We start from the raw sequence: 21,349 nt of genomic DNA on the forward strand, positions 1-21,349 counted from the left end.
ACAGTATATTATGGTTTTTACGCCTTCTTCGTGCGGTAGCGCTCGTATTTTGGCCGACAGGGTTTGCCGTAGTTGGGAAGATGGCGACCGTAGTGCTGGTTAGCCGTCCTGCGAGTGTCCTTTCAAAGATTTCAAGTGAGTACCGTTACAATTGTCGCCAGAGCATGTGTAGATGTATGCTTTACAGATTCATATAGCCAATCCCTACATTTGTGCGATTCCATAACAAGATCACACGGAGACGGGACACTCGGCTCGGGTGACCTTGCTAACGGGCTCGGCCAATCACCCGCTAGCAAGAGCTCAAGGTAGCTAGTAGGAAACAAGAACAGTAAAATTAAGTATTTTACCATGAGCTACTGCTGAATCTGGGCGACTGCGTCCCATTGTGGATTAATATATCAAAGACGTGAAGTATGATGTTGGGTCGAGCTGGTTCCTCTGTGCAGCTGTAGCGTATGTTTCGCAGACTGCTAGCATCTCCTGTTTCTCTTTTTGTTTTACTGCAAAATAAAACAACATTTTTGTTGCTTAACAGAATGGATGCTGTCTTTAGACTAACTGCCGAAGTGGGATGATATAATTATATAATTCTGGAAACACTGAACTAGCTTTAGTCCCAAGTCTGCCCTGTAGTTCACATTAGCTGACATTTTTAGTTTCATGCATTTACAAACTGAGAACCAGTGTGAAATCAAGGACAATGTTGTCGCTTCTGTCATCTGCAGCCTCCCCGTATATAGGATTTCCCATTTCCACTCTCTGGTTTGACATTGGTTCAAAATGCAGCTGCTCGGCTCTTAACCGGCACAAAGAGAAGACAGCACGTCACTTCTGTTTTAGCTCCCCTGCTTTGGCTGCCTGTGACGTTTTTAATAAATGTTTCAAAATGTTATTTACTTTTAAAGCCGTCTATGAGTTAGCTTCACAGTAATTTACAGGTCTTTTAATTTCACAATTTGCCTCCAATTCAATGAAGTCATTATTATAACAACATTATAATTATAACATATACATTTCTCTCAATGCCCCTTGTTGCCTAAAAACTAAAGGTGATCAGGATTTGCTATGGAAACGTTTAACAGTGCTTGTAAAGGACTTTGGGCTAAATTCTGTGGTGTTTAAATTAAACTAACTTAACTTTAGTAAAATGCATTACTCTAATATGTAATACCATGCACACTCTATTGTGGCTTTCGGTTGCCAGATGAATGAGGCTAAATTGTAAGCTTTACTACAGTTTTGAAGTGCCAATCATTCAGCTTTATGGTCTTTTCCAATTAAGTCTGTAACTGATTGCATCTCACCTTATGATTAAATCCAACTGCTACTTGCCTTTCTACACCCCCTAGCAGGCAACTCCTACCCTGCCTTGTTGTCAGCTGCATCTGTCACCACAGTCCAGCAGAGGAAGCTGCATCATGCTCTCATCCCTAAAGGGAAAGGAGGACGCTCCTCTTTTAGCGGAATAGCTGCCACGGTGTTTGGTGCCACAGGTTTCCTGGGACGATACGTCGTCAATAGGCTGGGTGAGTTGAGAAAAAGTGGGGAAAATGCTGATATTAATGTGCATTTGCTCATTAGCTAGTACGTATACATACTGCAATGCTGGATTACAGAGTACACACTGTTTAGGGGAAGTTAAAATGTTTTCATGTGGTGTTTTCAGGTCGGATTGGGTCTCAGATTATAATCCCTCATCGCTGTGATCAGTATGACCTCATGCACTTCAGGCCCATGGGTGATCTTGGGCAAATCCTCTTTTTGGTAAGCTGCTTATAGATGCAAATTTCTCTTGAAGAAACTCTTTAAAGTGCATACGGCCATGAATGCAGAACATCAGTGGATATGACAGTCACCTGGTCTTTGTTTATTGTGTTAAAGGAGTGGGATGCCAGGAACAAAGACTCCATTAAACAGGCTATGGAGCACTCAAATGTTGTCATCAATCTGGTGGGCAGAGAGTGGGAGACGAGGTATATTTGCCTGGAAAAAGGCTCTGGTGTTCACATGAAGCTGGTTTGTGCTAAAGTTCCCTTTGAGGTTGGCTATTTAAGGTTTTTCCACCTCTTTCTGTGAAGGAACTTTCGCTTCGAGGATGTGTATGTTACCATCCCACAGCAGATTGCCAGGGCAGCCAGAGAAGCCGGCATCACAAAGTTCGTCCACATGTCGCACCTCAACGCTGACATCCGCAGCCCATCCAAATACCTGAGGAACAAGGTCAGGAACAGCTTCTATACAGACTGGACCTCTTTTTGTCAAAGTCAAACTATGTTTTGAATGGGTTTGTTGAAATTTTAAGCGAATTTTGGTACATTTATATTACAGTTCAGAATTAATGTTTATTAACAGATCTTTGTGTGTCTCATTCTTTAACTGTAGGCTGTGGGAGAGACTGCAGTAAGGGAAGAGTTTCCCGATGCCATCATCATGAAGCCCTCTGAGATGTTTGGGAGGGAGGACAGATTCTTCAACTATTACGCAAGTAAGAAGGCTGTACCTCTGTGTCGTGTAAATGTCAGCAAAAGCTCATTACAGTTTTATAATTGTGGTTTCTTTTGTCCTGCATGTTAGCTACAGTGTTTCCTTTCTTTAATTTCACACAGAGCTGTTGTTCCTCATCTTTGAAGATGAGTGATAATTGGTGTAACTGTGTGATGTAAACCTTCCTCAGATATGCGCTGGTTTGGAAATGCCGTTCCTCTTATTGCCCTCGGGAAAAAGACGGTGAAGCAGCCTGTTCATGTAAGATTTAAAAGCTAAGCAGTGCTTGATTTTATTAACTGCTTTATCTATCAGTTTATTTCCCTTTTAAGATAACACACAAAAAAATTGAACGTTATTGTTTGTATTTTGTTGGAGTGTGGCTAATGGTTTCCATCACATCTGCTGTTTTGTGAGAGCCACACTTGCCACTGCAGCTATGATTAAGTGGCTCCACTGGTTTGATTCATTGTTGCATACCTAATTTATCACTGGGCCATGTGGTTGCAAAACACTGTGGATGACCACACCACTCTTTGACTAAATGCTTCAAAAACTGTAAACAAAATCAACTAAACGCACCGTCTTTCCCCTTCAGGTGGTGGATGTGGCTAAGGCGATCATCAGTGCTATCAGAGACCCTGATGCTAATGGAAAGACATATGCACTTGTTGGGTAAGTGGGCTAATTTGTTAGCAAAGTTAGCATGTTGTAATGTATTTATGCCAGAAAGTTCAACAAATATTGAAATGTTTAAAAGTTCAAATTTATAGCTGCCATTATACCCATTTACACACTTCCTGATTGCTCGCATCAGATTGTTGTTGTTTGTAACGTTTGTTTGTAACACCAGAGTGCCCTCTGGTGGACAAATTATACAACATCAACAATCATAACATAGCTGTAGGGTGTTTCTTCAAAACCCTACACCCACACCCACCCTTTTTCTTCAATGTCTTTAGTTTTTTTAATGTACTGTGAAATTGCCAGAAACAGTACGTCAGCAGAAGAACACACGAGGGTTTTAAAGTTCCTAAATGTTGGACTAAAAAATAAAACAGATTTATAATGGAGATGTATAATTTAATGTGATATGTTTTAGGTGGTGTTAAATTCAGTTAAAAAAAAAACAAAACAAAACAAAAAAAAACCACATCAATTCAATGAAAGGATTAGATGTTACAATCCCTGGTAATGCATTGCTTCAAATGGAGAAGGTTATGAGGGACGGCTGCTATGAGGAAGGTGTTCTGCCCTTTATTACAAGCTATTCTGCCATTTTTCCTTTTTTATCTTCCTTGGTTACGTTTAGGGATTAGAGATCTGATCTAGATTATAATATTACGATTTTGGGACACATTGTCAGTAGTCGACCTTGGATTCATCGGGTGTTTCGGCCATCATCACAACATTAAATTAAAGAGCCGGCAACGCCGTTTTACCAATAATGCCAAAGAAACAAAGGAAACACTCGCAGCAACAAAAGACAAGAAGACTACTAAACAAAAAAGGGAGGCACTTCCTACCCTACTCCTCACCACGGGGAGACACTCTCAGGGCCCACAAGCCCATCTACTCACTAGTCAGAAGGCAGCTGTCTGTCCAAAACCTAACACAAAACCGTGTAGAGCCACAGAGGGAAAAAACACCCTGCTCACAGCTCATCCCCAGTTTAAATAGCCTCATAGGTGATTGCTGACTGGAGTCAGGTGGCAAACGAGGCTAATCAAAAGCAGCTGTGTCCTGGGGAGAGAGGAGAGAGAGGGGGTAGGAGTGGCAAGAGAGGAGGAGGCGGGGAGAGCGGGCAAACACCCCACCCACACACTCCCACAGCCTCACAGGATGTAACCGTGTGTCTCGCAGTTAGCCGACTGTCTTAGCTGTCCAAGTGATGTCAGCCCTCTTCAGCCATAGCCAGTGATTGGTCCTCTCAGCAGTGTTAGCTAATTCTGTTATAGCCTGCCGTTGCGCCTGTCCTCTGACTCCAATCTAAGCAGTTTTTCTGTTGTATTGGCAACAAAGCCGCTGCACCCCACTTCCACCAGACACGCCTTGATCTTCCAGTCTCTGCCCTCCGCCTCAGCTGCCAAGTTGGCATACCACAGCTTGGTGTAATTGATTCATAACTTATTTAGAAAAAGTACTTGTAAAAGCATACTGAAGAAAGATGACTAAGGTTAATTTTGTGCTTAACTTGTCAAATTGAATCAAGTCATTTGTACAATAAGTCTGTTGCAACATGTTTGTCAATGGCTCGAGTCCTGCCTTTGTTACCATGGGTGTGCATGATAAACATTTTTCTCTCGTTCTATCTCTCCTGTTTTCTTTTGTCTAGACCCAATCGTTACCTCCTTCATGACCTGGTGGAGTACATTTACGCCGTGGCACACAGACCTTTTGTGCCCTACCCTTTGCCTCGCCCACTTTTTCAGTAAGCACCTCATATATTATGTTCAGGGTTCAATATTCTCCTAAAAGAAGTCGTCTTATTTGGGTAAATACTTCAAGGATTCAGTCACGTAAACAGTGGATCCTGAAAAGTATTCATTATTATTCATTATTTAGTAATAACCCAGACTATTTGGAGCACAAAGCAAGATCAGAGTTAGCTTAAAACTGTTTTAAAAAAATATGCAACAAGTGTGATTTATTACTGATCCGCACGCATGCAGAGCTCCTGCTGAGAGCCGCATCTGCATCCAAAGTAGTTTCACTTTTTCTTCTTTTCTTTTTTTTAACAAACACAACAGCAGTCACCTCTAGGGGATTGCACTGCGAGGTAAAGACTATCCATGTCAGGGAGAAAACACAACAATTAGACAAACCCATGGTGTTTGACAACAGTGGCAAAAGCAAACTTTCTAGCAGAACCAGGCTGAGGGAGGGGCAGCCATCTGCTGCAACCAGTTTGGGGTGAGGTGAAAGAGAAAAGGAAGGACAGAAGACACACGATGGAGGACCGAGTTTAATAATTACTAATGAAGAAATACAATATATATGGTTTGGTATTTAAACATATAGATTGTGAAGGAGAAATGTTCAGTGGATCGTAGGAAGTGCCCAGCAGTATAACTGAGGGATGGTTAAGGCTCACCTGATCCCGACTGTGAGCGTTACCAAAAAGAAATTCTTTTTATTAAACTTTTAAAAACTAACCACAAGTAAGATAAGAGTCTGAGAACATATTTGGATATTATCATCTTTAACATATGACAGGACCTGATGATTGTGAATATAACGATTGTGGAAATGAAGGAAAGCTGTACCACATAAATGCTTCGTGCGCATGTTGAATCCATATGGCCAAAAATTGTTCCAAGATTTCTCACAATATTACTGGAGGTCAAAGTAATGCCATCCAGATTAATTTAGGACAGTAAAGATACAGAACAACCACTTCATGCTATGTTGAAGTATAGTTATCAAAAGTTGTTTGCTAGTGTTATAAATGATGGTTTGCTTATTTTCCAGCCTGGCTGCCCAGTTGTTTGCAATGAATCCTTTTGAGCCCTGGACAACCCCAGACAAAGTGAATAGGGTAAGACTGCCAAGTATCTGACATTGCCTGAAGGCTGGTGTGAATTCCCCCCTCAGCCTTGTACCAAGGTGCTTTTTCAGGATAATCGATAAGAAAATCCTTTAATGTGCTCTCATTTTCTAGTTTCACACAACAGACATGAAGTACCCGGGACTCCCGGGTCTGGAGGATCTCGGCATCACTGCTTCCAGTGTAGAGCAAAAGGCTATTGAGATTTTGCGTCGCCACCGTCGCTTCCGTTACCTGGAAGCAGAACTGGATGAGACGAAGCCGGCCAAGACCGTCAACTATTAAGGCGACCGATGTGAAATCTTGCTTTGTCTTTAACTGTATTCTGTACATAAATAAAGAATTATCCCCTAATGTGTCTCAAGTTTAGTTTTCTTGGTAAATATTTTCATTAAACAAAGCATGTGTCTGACATGACAATGCTTCTCAAGCGTATTCACCCTTTTTTTTATTTTCATAGACGTTGCGTTACCGTGCTCATGTTTTGGTTGTTGTATTTAATAATAGAAAGTATGACTGTGATGAAGGTGGAGTGTTTTAGTGGCAGTACTCAGAAGGTTTGTTATCAATCCAGACAGCAGGGGGACTAAAAGCAGTGCTACTGCAGTAAATCCCAGTGTAAAAAAAAATACATTTTAGCAGTACTCAGTGTTGGTCAAGTTACTTGAAAAAAGTACTCAGTAACTAATTACTGATTACTTCCCCAAAAAAGTAATCCTGTTACTTTACTGATTACTTATTTTCAAAAGTAATTAGTTACTTAGTTACTTTTTAAAAACACGATTTACAACCTGAATAGGTGATAAAGTGATAGATCTTTCAGCCCAATTCTACTTTTTCTGCATAATCCATCATACAAAATGTAATCAAATGGAAAAGTCTCTTTTTAAAACTTGTTTTATTAGTTTTAATCTTTTAACTTTATGCATCAAGCAAAAATGTAATTATATGCAACATTCTCTGACTGGAAGAAATTTGTTTAATATTTAAACCTATTTTCTGCACATTCCAGCTCATAATTTTTTGTGTGTGTGTGTTTACACTCAGTCTTTCAAATAGATGCAAGTAAAACACAGCAGAAAAGAAATAGAGCAACAGGACCGCTAGTCTTTGATTTTATTTTCACCTGTAAAGCAGGAGTTGGGTAGGCGGAGGGTTACCCTGGTGCAGGTGTGCCGCGGTCAGTGGAAGAATCCGCGAGTTTCTCTGTGAGTTTCCCATTACGTCGTAGCTACTCGGTGCTTGCTCGGAAGTTTAGGGATTTTTTCGCTGTAAAAAGAAGTTTTCTTCCCACGCACAGCGGACACTAATGTTTTTGTCACTTTTTATGGAATCAAACTCAAAGTAAGGTCAGTACTTCCACGCTTTAAACGCTGCACGCTCATACTCTCTCTGCACTCCATATATGATCCATTGTTGATCTGCACACAGCTGTTGCCACGAACGTCGCACTCGCTTACGTCACTGTCATGAGACATTCTCGCAAAAAAAAAATCACGGTTTTAGTAACGCAGTAACGCAGCGTTCCTACGGGAAAGTAACGGTAATCTAATTACCGTTTTTGCAATAGTAATCCCTTACTTTACTCGTTACTTGAAAAAGTAATCGGATTACAGTAACGCCCATCTCTGCTCACAAACAGCCAGTGCAACAAAAACAGTGTTAGTGTTTCAAGAAGCATAAGCTACAACTAATAGGGAAGTTAAGGCAACACAAGATTAAAAGATGAACTACTAACATACAGAAATGGATAAAAACATTCTCACAGCAGAAAAGTCATTTCATCTGCAGTTTTTATCCCTTGCTGTACACTCCAAAAACTCAAAATCTTACCAAGTATATTTGTCTAATTTCTAGTTGAAATATCTCATCACACTTCGATCAGCTACAGCAGGGCTGCCCAATCCCAGTCCTCAAGAGCTACTATCCTGCAGCTTTTAGATGCATCCCTACTCCAACACAGCTGAATCAAGTGGTTTGATTACCTCTTCAGCATGCCATCATGTTTGGCAAAGGCCTGATAACAAGCCATTCATTTGATTCGGGTGTGTGGGAACAAGGATGCATCTAAGCTGCAGGACGGTAGCTCTCGAGGACCGGGATTGGGCACCCCTGAGCTACAGAGTAACATTCCAGTGAGATATAGGAACTTGTTTTTAGACAGTGAATCTTGGATCTGGGGAATTTTCACTTGTTCCATTGGCAGATTTTTCACTTATTTCAGGCAAAAATCTTGTATTAAGTGAAAAAATCTGCCAATGGAACAAGTGAAAGTTCTGCAGATCCAGGTCCTAGAAATGAGACAAATACACTTTTAAGAGTTCTTGCAGTGGAAAAGGCAGATCGGGTATTGTCGCCACCCTGCATGTTTGTAAATGCGATAACTCGAGAACAAAGTTTCAAATTCATGCCGTGGGTGAAAATCTGAATGCAATAATTTCAGGAAAAAGGTGGATTTTCATGTTGATGCTACAGGTCGGGGGTTGGGAACTCCAGGCCTCGGGGGCCGGTGTCCTGCAGGTTTTAGATCTCACCGTGGGTCAACACACCTGAATCAAATGATTAGTTCATTACCAGGCCTCTGGAGAACTTCATGACATGTTGAGGAGGTCATTTAGCCGTTTAAATCAGCTGTGTTGATTGCCAGCATTTTTAAATCTTTACCTTAAATTGTTTTTATACACAATGCTGTTTTTTTTTTTTTTTACTTCACTGCTAAAGATATTTGTGGTGATGCACTTCTCCTGTTAATGTCACAGATCTCTCAAGTTCCAACATGTCACGGAATTACATCAGTGTTTTCAATCAAAGTACTTCATATACACATTTTTTAATATATATATATATATTATCCCTGCGTACAGCACTTTGGCCGACACTTGATGTCTTTTAAATGTGCTATATAAATAAAGATAACTTGACATAATTACTCATCGGCCACTTTATTAGTTACACCTTGCAAATATAAGGTTAGACCCACTTTTTTTTTTTTTTTTTTTTTTTTTTTTTTTTTTTTTGGCCTGTCCCGTTTGGCTCTTTTGCCATCAGAATTGTTGTCTAAAGGCAAAGAAAGATGCCCAACGGATTTACTTTACCAAACTGACCATCCCAGCCTTGCCGTAATGGTCCATTTGATTCACCTTTTATTGTTTATTTTATTTTCACTTACTGAATACGGGACAGACTTGACTGGGGGAAAGAAGGGGAGAAAGAAAGAGGGAAAGAGAAACAGCTGAGAAGAGGGACGGGGGAGAAGGGCAAAAGACAAAAACCAACAGAACGGGCAGAGAAAAAAAATGCATATATCAATCACCTGGATCACCTGCTGAGAAAGAAAAAAGAAAGCAAGCAGAAGAGAACAAGAGTAATAGAATAAACAACATCACAATGATATATGGGAATATGACAGTAAATACTAAATGTTAAACCTTATTGTGCAGCACATAAGATCAACAGAACACAGTGTGCTTTGAGGTAGGAGCCAAAAAGGGTGTAGTTTGTGGGTGTGATCACCCGTGTGTACACCTGTGAGCATGGACGCGCTTGTTTTTTAAAAGGTTCCTACATGTAATGATCTGTTAGAGGGTGTGGGGGGGCCACAGCCCCGTCCTCCAGGGCATGAAGCAGGTGTGGAGGAGATCAAAACTCCAGACATCCAGAGGCCCCCAGAACACAAGAGACCAAGGAAGACCAACAGAGGGGCAGCCGCGCCACTGTCCCAGAAAGAGCTGAGGAGAGTCCCAGATGAGGGCTCACTCAGCAGCCGCGGAGCAGAAGCCGGGGGGGTTGCAGTGACGCGCCCGTGAGCTCCGCCGGCAGCCAGCTGCGCCTGAGTGACCGAGCCCCAGGCCGAGAGGCCGGGGGCACCCCACCTCCGAAGTGGCCCGAGCGAGCCCCAGGCTCCAGGCCCCGATAAGCGGCCGCCAAGGAGTGAGCCGGTGTGTACCTGGACGCCCATCCCCGGACACAAAGAACCACCAACGCACCGACACCTGAGGGAGTCCGCCACTGGCAGGGGAAGTGGTGGTAGGGGGAGATAGGCCTCCATACCTTGGAGGGCCTGAGATGTCCCCAGAGAGGTGGCGCCTGACACCCAACCTGACATATAGACACAGACATACAGGCACACACAGATACAAACATCCATTCCCACCCTCATGCTCTCATATGCACTTACTCCACACTCAACCAACGTGGAGGTTAGACCCACTTTTGCCTCCAGGGCTGCCTCAATTCTTCATGGCATATATTCGGTTAGGTGCTCAAAGCATTCACAGGAGATTTTGCTCCATACTGACATCATAGCATCACACAGTTGCTGCAGATTTGTCAGCTGCACATCCAAATTTCCCCTTCAACCACATCCCAAACGTGCTGTACTGGACTGTGAATGTTGCTGGAGTACAGCATTTTTCCATCGCTCTATTGTCCAGTTTTGGTGAGTGCATGTGAAACAGTTGACAGGTGTGGCACCTGGCGTGGTCTTCTGATGCTGTAGACCATCTGTGTTCCATCTTCAGGTGCTCTTCTGCATGCCTTGTATTCTGGGTTTCCTGTCAGTTTAAAATACTCTGTCTGTTCTCCTGACGTCTGACATCAACGAGATAACTACCTTGATAACTAATAGACACCTTACATATATCCAGACCTGTTGTATTAACTACACATTCATCAGAAACATTAGATGAATGAGTGATGCACACAAAATCAAATTACTGTGTTTTATTTCTGTTCCTGGCACTGATTATTTCAGTGCTGACGCTGTCGTGAGGGAGTCGAGTGGCCATCACGAATAGTTAAATGACAATAAAGGTTTTGACCAGCAGGGGGAGTTTTTCAGTCTGCTCAAACAACCTTTCAGTCACTCTAAGCAAACTTTTATGTTTGTGGTTGTTTTTCTAAAAGCCACAGAATTGATACCTAGAATGTCTTCGTCCTGCTTTTGTGTAAAAACATCTATTATGACAGTTAACAGACTAATGTTTGCTTGGTTTGTTCTGTGAAGAGGTTTAAGCTTTATAAGCCTGGTTGATGCTCCTGAGGGAGAGTTCAAATTGCACTGTAGGATTAAAGTGCTGGCTAGTAGACTAAGAGCCACGGGCTTGGCTTTGGCTGTAAGTTTGCTTTTGTATAGTTTTCTTCTTTTGTCATTCATACCACCAACCTGAGCTGCCTTGTTATCTGCGCCTGTAAATAAACCGAGTGAAGAGAAGTCCAGCTTCCAAGTGTTCTTTCTCCACTGAGGCCCTCTTACAATAACCATGTGACTTGAATTTAAATGTTTATTATCACACGCATTTTATTGCTTTGCTATGTTGAAATTTTGGTTGTATTTAATCATAGAAAGTATGGCCATTATTAAGGTGGCGTGTGATGAGGTAGTACTAACCCCTCAGAACATTCATAATCCGGACAGTAAAAAAATGTATGGTGGGTCTAAATGTCAGTAGACGAAGTAATAAAGTATAAAGCTAATGGGGAAGTTAAGGTGATACAGAAGACCACAAAAAGCATAATCTTATCTGTAATATTTAATGCTTCAAAGCTGTCATTTATCCTAAATGTACTAATATTTTAATATCAATTACAACCACAGTGAACTAATGTAAAACAAAGGAGGCTGAGTAAGTTTTACAAGCACGTGAAATTTACTGTGTGCACTTTGGAACCTTTATTGTTAGCCTGATAACGGTTGTTGGCATCACCTCTGCACCTTTACGTCAGTAAAATGCTATTTAATAGCTGTGTGAGTTTTTTTTCTTTTAGAAATGTTTAAACTTTAAGATAAGATGTGCTTTTATATACAGCTTGAGTTTTAAAGCCTGTTCAAAAGGTTGCAGTGTGTGTGTGTTGTTGTGGGGTTGTGGTGGGGACCCAAAGGGGAAAGATGCATGCTAGATTTGATCTGTATGACAGGTTTTTGAAGAGCACTTGATAAGTCGAAACAATCCTTCTAGCCAATTTCTTCTTCTTTTGCCCCAACAATGAATAACAATTTTCATCCTTCTGTTTTTCAACCTCCACAAAAGCAAAGCTGATCGAGGTTTTAGGTCAAAAGAATTTCACAAATTCCATTTTACGAAATGTGGACAAAGAAGAAGAGAAGATCGTTATGCCAAAGTTATACCCAAACTCCGTCCTGTTTACCAAGTGGGGCGATGGCCTGACAGAACAAGAGCAGAAGGAAGCTGAAGGTCTGTTTCAAATATATGGATACAATGCCTTCCTGAGTAACCAGCTGCCACTTGGAAGGAAGCATCCAGATACCAGAGACAGCAGGTACATTTTATTAATGAGATCCGTGATCCGCTATTAGTGAGATTTATTTTTTATTTTGTTGCTGTAACTGTCAGTGTTGTCGCCCTTTGTCTTAGAAGTGCAAAGGTTTTCCTCACAGTACATACCAGCTCACAGATGTCTGGCACAGAAATATCCCAAAGACCTGCCGAGCATCAGTGTGATAAATGAAGTTCTGTCATTAGTATTTCTTTGCAACTAAAACTCTGTGCAAACAGTCTTGGTATCAAAATAAAGCTAACGCTTCAACAGAGGTGTAAATATTACAGCAGACATTACTGTGTCAAAGTAACTGAGTCTGGAACATAGAAAAATACGAAGATTTTTTTTCATCGCCTATTTTTTTTGTATTTTTATCGCATGTAACCCCTTTGAAAATATGGTGCAGTACACAATAAATTTCAGAACAAACGTTCAACAAACGAACATTATCTGTGCAAAAATTGATGCTGCTGAAGTGAAACAGAGCAAAGTTACAGAGGTTTTAGTGAAGACATAGCCAGGTGTTTTGCAATTTGTCACAAATTTCTCACATTTTAGCAGAAATGATTTTAATAATACTTTCTATGGGATATTTTTGGAAGCATTACCCACGCACATGCATAATGGGCCTTGTGTGAAGGTAGAAAATGGTCTCTGGCATTTTAAATTAAGATGATCGTGCTGATGAGGCATTGGGCCCTTTTTATTGACGCAGAGGACCGAACATTGATGTCGATAAATAAAGAAAACTGGCTGAGATGGCGGCCATGGAACGTGAGCACGTGGCGGCCCAGTGTTATGGTACCTGGGTCTGGTGACACAGTGGTTTTGATTTTGTTTGTCTATATTCTGTGACTTAGTGTTTCTATTATTTAGTTTCTGTATTTCTAGCTCCCTTTAGTATCTCCTGATTTCCAATTGTAGGTTTTGTTTATATGCCTTCCCTGTCTCAGTGTTGTTCTGCACCTCTCAAGCAGGTAAAAGACAATAATTTTTCAAAGACCATCAATTCAGGTTTTGTTAATTGAGGTTCTCTCATCCCCGAGTCTGTTTGCTTGAACTGTTTTTCCTCAGACTGCTCGTCACGGTGGAAAAAATTTAAAACCTATCTTAGCTAAGCCTCGTCTAGTAAATTCAGAGACCGCTAAGACTGTCCTTTCACAACCTGTTAATTGTGGTGGAAAAGGTTTGAAAACAAGTCTGCCTATTTAGTTTATTTCTGTTTTCAGTTTAGTTATTTTCATGTTCAGGAACAAAGCTGTTGTGAGTGCATTTTTCGCCTTCTGGAGTCCGCACTTTGGATCCACCATTCCTGCCTGTCATACACAGCACTTGACACCCAGAGCGATCAACCGGACAAGCTGCAGGACCAGGCAGAGTGGCAGACGTAGGTGCTGAAGTGGCTCGTCAGGTCGCCACATCGCCTCCCTGCTCTCTGCTGGCGGTGGCAATGGACCAGATGAGGGAGGACAATGACCCTCAGGTTTTTCTGGAGGCACGCATTCTGACAAATGTGGTCCTGGAGCAGTTCATGGAGGGGCTGCCCTGAGGAAATAAAATCATACAATATTTTTTAGAAACTCAATCACTCAATCACATACCACATGAGTATATGATTCAATAAAAAGCAAACAAGTTTGACACTCCAGTTACGGAACGACCTTCTTAAGAGCCACTGTGTGGACCAAGGACCTGTTCCAGGAAATATCCACATCCTGCATGGATGCCACTTTCAACAACCACATGTAATGTAGAGTACCAAACTACCAGGATAGTAAATATGACTAAAAAATAATCTGAAATTATTACTTTTCCTTTTAACAGCACTGCTACTACAACACAGATGGTGAAATAATCATTGGGGGGATTACATCTCACAATTATAACAGTGATCGCTGCCTGGTTGATCCAGGCTCTGGAAGTTCTCCCACCCTGCAGGAGTGTCCACTGGCAAAAACGAATGAACTACACATGCACTGGGACTTCAAACAAGATCTTGGCCTAGACATATTGTTTTTAGAAACACTTGCTGTGCACTGTCTCATAACGTCTGTCAACCTGTGGCAGGGCCAAGCAATCATAGACAAAGCAACAAACAGATCCCTTGAAATCGCCCAGAGAGCAAACTTTTACTATAAACTCATCATTCAGCAGTGCAGTGGGCAGAGCTGGAGGATCGAGCATCTCATCACAAGTTTTTAGTGCCGTTTTTAACATGAACATCTGTTATAGTCAAGTGTGCTCAAGCTTGATCTTATGAACACTTTTCACAGATTAAAACAAAATAAAGATCAAAATTATTTCTAAATACCACTAATAATGTTTTAATTCCTACAGTACTCACTACAAATAACTGGGCTGCACATTTTCCACCTGTGAAGCATCTGCATGATTCCAGGAGTTTAAACAGTTCAGGCTGAATGACATAATCATGAACAAATAACTGAACATTTTGAAGAGATTTAAAAACAGTATATATTTTTTGTCCATTACATTGATGACTCTTTTATGACCAGTTTCAAGCTAATTTTAGGCTGTTCAGACATTTCAGTTTTGCTTTTCATCAGAGAAAATATGTGAGAGGTCACAGTCACTTTTTTGGGAGTGGAGGGATGTTGACGCCTCTGCTCAGCTAACGATTTTATGACATTCACATCAGGAGTTACAGTGTCAGTTAGGTCAGTACTGTGTGTGTTTTTGTGTGTCCTCTGACGTGTTATTATCTGGCTAGAAAGTCGGTGTTATCAGAATGAGGGTAACATTGACAAAGCGACTATTGTTATTAGTGGGCACTGGAGATGGGCAGTAACGCGTTACTTTTTTAAAGTAACGAGTAAAGTAAGGGATTACTATCGCAAAAACTTACTTTCCCGTAGGAACGCTGCGTTACTGCGTTACTATAACTGTGATTTTTTTGCGAGAATGTCTCATGACAGTGGTTCGTGACAACAGCTGTGTGCAGATCAACAATGAATAATATATCGAGTGCAGGAGAGAGTATGAGCGTGCAGCATTTAAAGCGTGGAAGTACTGACCTTACTTTGAGTTTGATTCCATAAAAAGTGACAAAAACATTAGTGTCCGCTGTGCGTGGGAAGAAAACTTCTTTTTACAGCGAAAAAACCCCTAAACCTCCGAACAAGCACCGAGTAGCTACGACGTAATGGGAAACTCACAGAGAAACTCGCGGATTCTTCCACTGACCGCGGCACACCTGCACCAGGGTAAACCTCCGCCTACCCCACTCCTGCTTTACAGGTGAAAATAGAGCAACAGGACCGCTGAGTCTTTGACTTTATTTATTTTCTGCTGTGTTTTACTTGCATCGATTTGAAAGACTGAGTGTAAACACAAAAAATATTTTATTTTATGTGCTGGAATCTGCAGAAAATAGGTTTAAATGTTAAACTAATTTCTTCCAGTCAGAGAATGTTGCAGATAATTAAATTTTTGCTTGATGCATAAAGTTAAAAGATTAAAACTAATAAAACAAGTTTTAAAAAGAGACTTTTCCATCTGATTACATTTTGTATGATGGATTATGCAGAAAAAGTAGAATTGGGCTGAAAGATCTATCGCTTTATCACCTATTCAGGTTGTAAATCGTGTTTTTAAAAAGTAACTAAGTAACTAATTACTTTTGAAAATAAGTAATCAGTAAAGTAACGGGATTACTTTTTGGGGGAAGTAATCAGTAATTAGTTACTGATTACTTTTTTCAAGTAACTTGACCAACACTGGTGGGCACTATGAGGGTCATGCTGTACTTTGGCTTTCTGAAGAATGGAAACCAACATAATAATAATAATGGATTGGATTTATATAGCGCTTTTCAAGGCACCCAAAGCGCTTTACAATACCACTATTCATTCACTCTCACATTCACACACTGGTGGGGGCAGCTACAGTTGTAGCCACAGCTGCCCTGGGGCAGACTGACAGAAGCGAGGCTGCCATATCGCGCCATCTGCCCCTCTGGCCAACACCAGTAGGCGGTAGGGTAAAGTGTCTTGCCCAAGGACACAACGACCAGGACAGAGAGCCCAGGGATCGAACCGGCGACCTTCCGGTTACAGATACGCTTCCCAACCCCCTGAGCCACGGTCGCCCTGACATAGAGAGGAGACTGATAAAGAGATAGACACACGGCATTTGAAGAGCTCTTCCGATCTGGAGGAAATGATCAGTAATCTCAGTGATTTAAGTCAGGGGTTAATGTTCCTCATTATTATTATTATTATTATTGCATGATAACCATGGGACTTTAAACCAAATAAAGATACATATGGTAATGCAGTTTGTTAATGACAGATGAAATCAAATTACAACACAGGTCTCTGTCCGTCTTCTATAAATGTGTTTTATACTGTAATTTTAAAACTTTGTTGATGTCTCCAATTTGTTATCGTTTTCAACTGAAGACGATCCACTCAGACGTTTTGAGCAAAAACAGGATGTCATGCAAAAAATGCTGGGAGAGCACAGAGACGAGCAAAGAAAATCTGCAGAGGTCCAACAGTCCAAAAGCAGACATTGAAGCAGACAGAGGATGATGCAAATATCCAAACCCAAAACAAGGAGACCCAAATGAAAAAGTCTGAAAAACTGTTCCCTAACTCGGCCTTGTTCAAGACATGGGGGGAGGATCTCTCTGAGGGTGACCAAAGAGAGGCTCAGAGCCTGTATGAGAAGTATGGGTACAATGTTTATCTGAGCGATCGCCTCCCTCTGGATCGACCTCTTCCAGATACCAGAGATCCTCGGTACAACTTTCATTTTATATGATTTCAATCTTTCATTCTCTCTTCTGTACATACAAAGAAAAAAAAATCCAGACAGTTTAGTCCACTCAGTTCATTTCTTGCTCAAATATTTCAAATTTCTAAACAAATACAGTGGTATTTCATATAATTCTTTTTAATGAATAGGTGTTTGAAAAAGAGTTACCCCAAGGACCTGCCAAGTCTCAGTGTGGTGCTCATCTACCTGGATGAAGCCCTGTCTGTTCTCCAAAGAGCCCTGCGCAGCATCATCGACCGCACTCCTAAAAACCTGCTGAAGGAGATAATAATAGTGGACGACAATAGTTCTAATGGTAGGCTGGTTATAAAGAAAGAACATCTGTGACAAAAAAAAGTAATTATAGGGCATGCAGATTATTGTAAGTCAATACAGGCTGTTAACATGTTGTTTTATGTGCACGCCTCTCATTTTCCTTTCCTGTTCACATCTGCCAATTCAAACAAACCATCAAAAGTTGAGTGAAGATCATCATGTCACATGTTTGTGACTAGTTTTCTTGTTTGGACGGCTTATATACATATCTGTGAAAACTGGTGTTCACTCTGTGTTGTAGCATTTTGATGACACCCAGTTTGTGCTCCAGTGGATGATGAGAGTCAAACCTTAAATACTAATCTGTATGCGTAGGTTTACGTCAAAGACTGATTTCTAGAACAACAAAGTGACCAAGTGTTCCAAGGTTTTGCATAATTTAAAAGCTGAACATGGGTGTAGTATTTTAATTGTAAAAGACACCAAGTGCAGGTGACTTCCACTTAATACCAATATTTACCAGCTGCCATTAGGGCTGCCACGATTAGTCGACTAGTCACGATTACGTCAACTATCAAAATCGTCGATGACTAATTTAATAGTCGACACGTCGTTTGACGCTTTGTAAGATCCCAAAAGACGCAGGAATAAGTAGCAGGATTTAAGAGTGTAATAACGGACTGAAACAGAAGATGGCAGCACTGCATGTACAAGGAACCAGCTGCCGTTAAACCCCGAAGAAGAAGAAGAAGAAGAAGCTGTATCCCAGAATTCATAGCGCAGCCCAGCTCAGTTTCCAACAATGGCGGCAGCTAGTTAGTCTTAATATTACTCTTATTATTCTTTCTGGGTCACAAAATAAACGTTTAACATATTTTCAGGCGAGAATGTAGCTGTGTAAACCTCAAATATCTGCTCAGTTTATCAGGACACCGCATATTTTCAAAAGCGCTCCGACGTTTTCGGAGACGTCTGTTACCCACTAGCTCGATAGCGAGCCGGGGGCGAGGCTAACTAGCGCCGTGAGAACACCGGACTCCCAGCAAATCGTCTTCAAACCCACCGCCGTCTTTCGCTACTCAGGTTAAACATGATATATGAGTCACTTAGATAACTTAAAAATGTTATTGTTTGGCTTTTTTTAGTATTTTATTTGTTCCTGAGTAAATCTGTTTGGCTGAGATTAAAGTTGAAAAGAGATTTAAGATGCTCGAGAATTTACTCCGGTGTCCTGTTATATTTTAGATAGCAAGGAGTTTATTAAACTCCACTGAAACAATCTGCAAATTTCATTTAAATTTGATAAACTATCATCTTGTCTTTATTTTTAGTTAGCACAGACCTTAAACACTTAAAGCTGTAAGCTAATGATAGTTATATAAGAGCAGATGCTGCTGGTGCAATAAGCTGTACGTTTTACATCCAATGGATGATGATCTGATTAGTCGACTAATCGCAAAAATAATCGGTGACTAGTCGACTATCAGAATAATCGTTTGTGGCAGCCCTAGCTGCCATCCAGAAGTCACAATCAAGCATCATGACGTGATTGAAAAGTATTGAACAAGACATCTCACCAGCATTTGAGAAAATTTATTGTGTGAAATTGTATGAACCATTTCCTTTTTTCCCCTCCTTCATACAGGGCTGAACCTCTGCTGACACAGATTAAAGCTGACAGAACTGTGGTGGCTTCCCCGGTGTTTGATAGAGTCAACTTTGATGATCTCAAAGTTATTAAATATCATCCCAGTGCACACGCCTTCGACTGGGCTCTGTGGTGCATGTATGAGAGTTTTACACCCGAGTATTACAAACTTAATGATGGTTCACTGCCTGGCAAGTAAGTTCAAGTGAAATCGGCATTTAGCCAATGCAACAGCCTTATTAACTTTATTTTTTTTTCAATCTAACTGGTTTATTAAATATTGTTATATCAGTATACAGCTGTAAAATATGGTTCTCTTCTTTGACTTTAGGAGTCCATCTGTCATGGGGATCCTGGTTGCTGATAGAAAGTTTCTGGGGGAAATTGGAGTCCTTGATGAAGGAATGAAAGTGTATGTTGGAGAAAATGTTGAGCTGGGAATTCGTGTGAGTAAAGATCATAGAGTCATGAAGTTCTCTTTCATGGTAAAGTAACTATGATTTCTGTATTTGTCATCTACTTTTTAAGAAAATGCGTATTGTGGACTATAGTTGTAGTTGCATTTTTTATCCTTGCAAAGTGCAATTTTATAATTTTTAAGTTACACTTTGTTCATGTAGGTATGGACATGTGGAGGCAGTGTTGAAGTTGTTCCATGTTCCAAGATCGCCCACATCGAGAGGGCCCACAAGCCCTACATGCCTGACCTGGGTCCTGCCATGAAGAGAAATGCCCTCAGAGTTGCAGAGATCTGGATGGATGAATACAAGCACAACGTTAACTTGGCTTGGAACATCCCATTTGAGGTGTTTTGTGGCACTGACACAAACAGCAAATGACACTTTCTTTAAGGGATATTTTATTCTTCTATTATTCTGACAACGCCACCTAGGGGAATTTCACCCCCAGGAAATATATATTTAAGAAAAATAGATAAAAGGAATAAAAAGAGGCCGCACACATTCAAGGATGCACACCGAGGCAGGTTGGCTCCAATATTAATACAGTTTTATTTATGGTTAAAATAAATGAAATATTAGAAAGCAAAATGTAGCATCGTTGTTGACAGTGTCCTAAAGTGAAAATAAAACAATCGTGGAACTTGGACTTACCAGCAGCCGTGGACCCAAAAGAAAATCACACAAAAAGAACACAAGCCGGTCTGGCTCCCCACAGGCTGAGATCGGCAACTGAGGCAGTTTAAGGTTCCCAGCACGACACTCGGGCAGAGGATCACTCCAGCCCGATCACAGAGGCGTGGGTACAAGCAGCAATCCAGAATAAAATAAAACCAGGTGAACCAGAAAAAGGTAAGCCTACTTAATAAAAACAGTTTCATGACAAGACAAGACAAGACAGCAGGCTCCACTGAGGAGGAGCCCTCACAACAGCAGCTGGGAAGGTGTTTCACTCTTCCGATTGAGGTCGGGCAGATAAATATAACCTTAGCCTCCGGTAATTGTGAATGCTAATAAAAGTAGTTTTAACGGCTTACCCCAGGACCGGAGGCGCTATACTCTCACTGGTGGAGATAACTCGAACACCCCTCTCCGCAACGCCGGGATAAAACAGAAACTACAATAAGCCACAAAAACTATATTACTACAGATTCTAGTACTCGGAAACTTTGAGGCTGTCAGAAAATATGAAATAGAATTACACAGTTGTGAAATCTTAGCAGGGTCTCGCCAAGTATATGTCTTTACTATGGTGGCATGAGTTGCACTGCATTTACCTACAACACCATACCTCATGCAGCCACACATGCACACCCTGTACAACAAATCCATTTTACTTCACATATTCTATCCCGGTGCACATAAAAGTAAAATTCATAGGAAATATGGAAACGTCTTTGCCACGCTTTTCTGCAAAACATCTATTATGACAGTTAACGGATTATTGCTTACTTGGTTTGTTCTGTGAAGAGGTTTAAGTTTTATAAGCCTGGTTGATGATCCTGAGGGAGAGTTTGAGATGGCACTGTAGGATTAAGTGCTGGCTAGTAGACTAAGAGCCATGGAGTTGTAAGTTTGCATTTTGCAGCTTTCTTATTTTGTGGTTCATACCACCAACCTGCCTTGTTGTCAGCATCTGTAAATAAATTGCATGTTGGGTGAAGAGAATTCCTGCTTCCAGGTGTTCGTCCTTCACTGAGGTGCTATTACAATAACCATCTGACCTTTCTTTTTATTTTCACACACATTTTATTGCTTTACTGTGTTCAACTTTTGGTTGAGAGAAAGAAGAGAGAAAAATAGAAATGGACAACAAGCATAATCTTATCTGTAATATTTAATGCTTCAAGGCTGTCATTTATCCTAAATGTGCTA

The 21,349-nt window shown here is 40.9% G+C and overlaps 2 protein-coding genes across 3 annotated transcripts; both read left to right on the forward strand.

The window, feature by feature from the left end:
* Positions 1-47: 47 nt before the first annotated feature.
* Positions 48-6,388, forward strand: ndufa9a (NADH:ubiquinone oxidoreductase subunit A9a). 2 transcript variants are annotated; one of them, XM_085411599.1, is made up of 11 exons: positions 48-135; positions 1,353-1,529; positions 1,670-1,767; positions 1,885-1,976; positions 2,082-2,223; positions 2,386-2,488; positions 2,678-2,748; positions 3,086-3,162; positions 4,823-4,918; positions 5,959-6,025; positions 6,149-6,388. In XM_085411599.1, the coding sequence occupies exons 1-11, from the start codon at positions 81-83 to the stop codon at positions 6,317-6,319; spliced, it is 1,149 nt and encodes a 382-aa protein (XP_085267725.1). In that variant the 5' UTR covers positions 48-80; the 3' UTR covers positions 6,320-6,388. The 2 variants fall into 2 exon arrangements, with proteins under 2 accessions (XP_085267725.1, XP_085267726.1); XM_085411600.1 differs by having other exon boundaries at positions 57-135; positions 1,356-1,529.
* Positions 6,389-11,382: 4,994 nt separating this feature from the next.
* Positions 11,383-19,855, forward strand: LOC146664494 (putative polypeptide N-acetylgalactosaminyltransferase 8). Its single transcript, XM_085411496.1, has 6 exons — positions 11,383-11,449; positions 12,064-12,313; positions 17,242-17,436; positions 19,014-19,211; positions 19,348-19,462; positions 19,637-19,855. Exons 1-6 carry the CDS (start codon positions 11,383-11,385, stop codon positions 19,853-19,855), a joined length of 1,044 nt encoding a protein of 347 aa, XP_085267622.1.
* The last annotated feature ends 1,494 nt before the right edge of the window (positions 19,856-21,349 follow it).

The sequence above is a fragment of the Rhamphochromis longiceps genome, linkage group LG7 (genome assembly GCF_057381845.1).
Source record: "Rhamphochromis longiceps isolate RC_006_pf linkage group LG7, R_longiceps_female_GT1.1, whole genome shotgun sequence".
NCBI classification, from domain to species: domain Eukaryota; kingdom Metazoa; phylum Chordata; class Actinopteri; order Cichliformes; family Cichlidae; genus Rhamphochromis; species Rhamphochromis longiceps.

Coding starts and splice junctions, on each gene's coding strand:
- ndufa9a (XM_085411599.1), top strand. CDS start 81: ATGGCGACCGTAGTGCTGGTTAGCCGTCCTGCGAGTGTCCTTTCAAAG. Junction 1,530..1,669: donor ATACGTCGTCAATAGGCTGG/GTGAGTTGAGAA, acceptor TGGTGTTTTCAG/GTCGGATTGGGTCTCAGATT. Junction 4,919..5,958: donor TTGCCTCGCCCACTTTTTCA/GTAAGCACCTCA, acceptor CTTATTTTCCAG/CCTGGCTGCCCAGTTGTTTG.
- LOC146664494 (XM_085411496.1), top strand. CDS start 11,383: ATGGCCATTATTAAGGTGGCGTGTGATGAGGTAGTACTAACCCCTCAG. Junction 17,437..19,013: donor GTTATAAAGAAAGAACATCT/GTGACAAAAAAA, acceptor TCCTTCATACAG/GGCTGAACCTCTGCTGACAC. Junction 19,212..19,347: donor GATGGTTCACTGCCTGGCAA/GTAAGTTCAAGT, acceptor CTTTGACTTTAG/GAGTCCATCTGTCATGGGGA.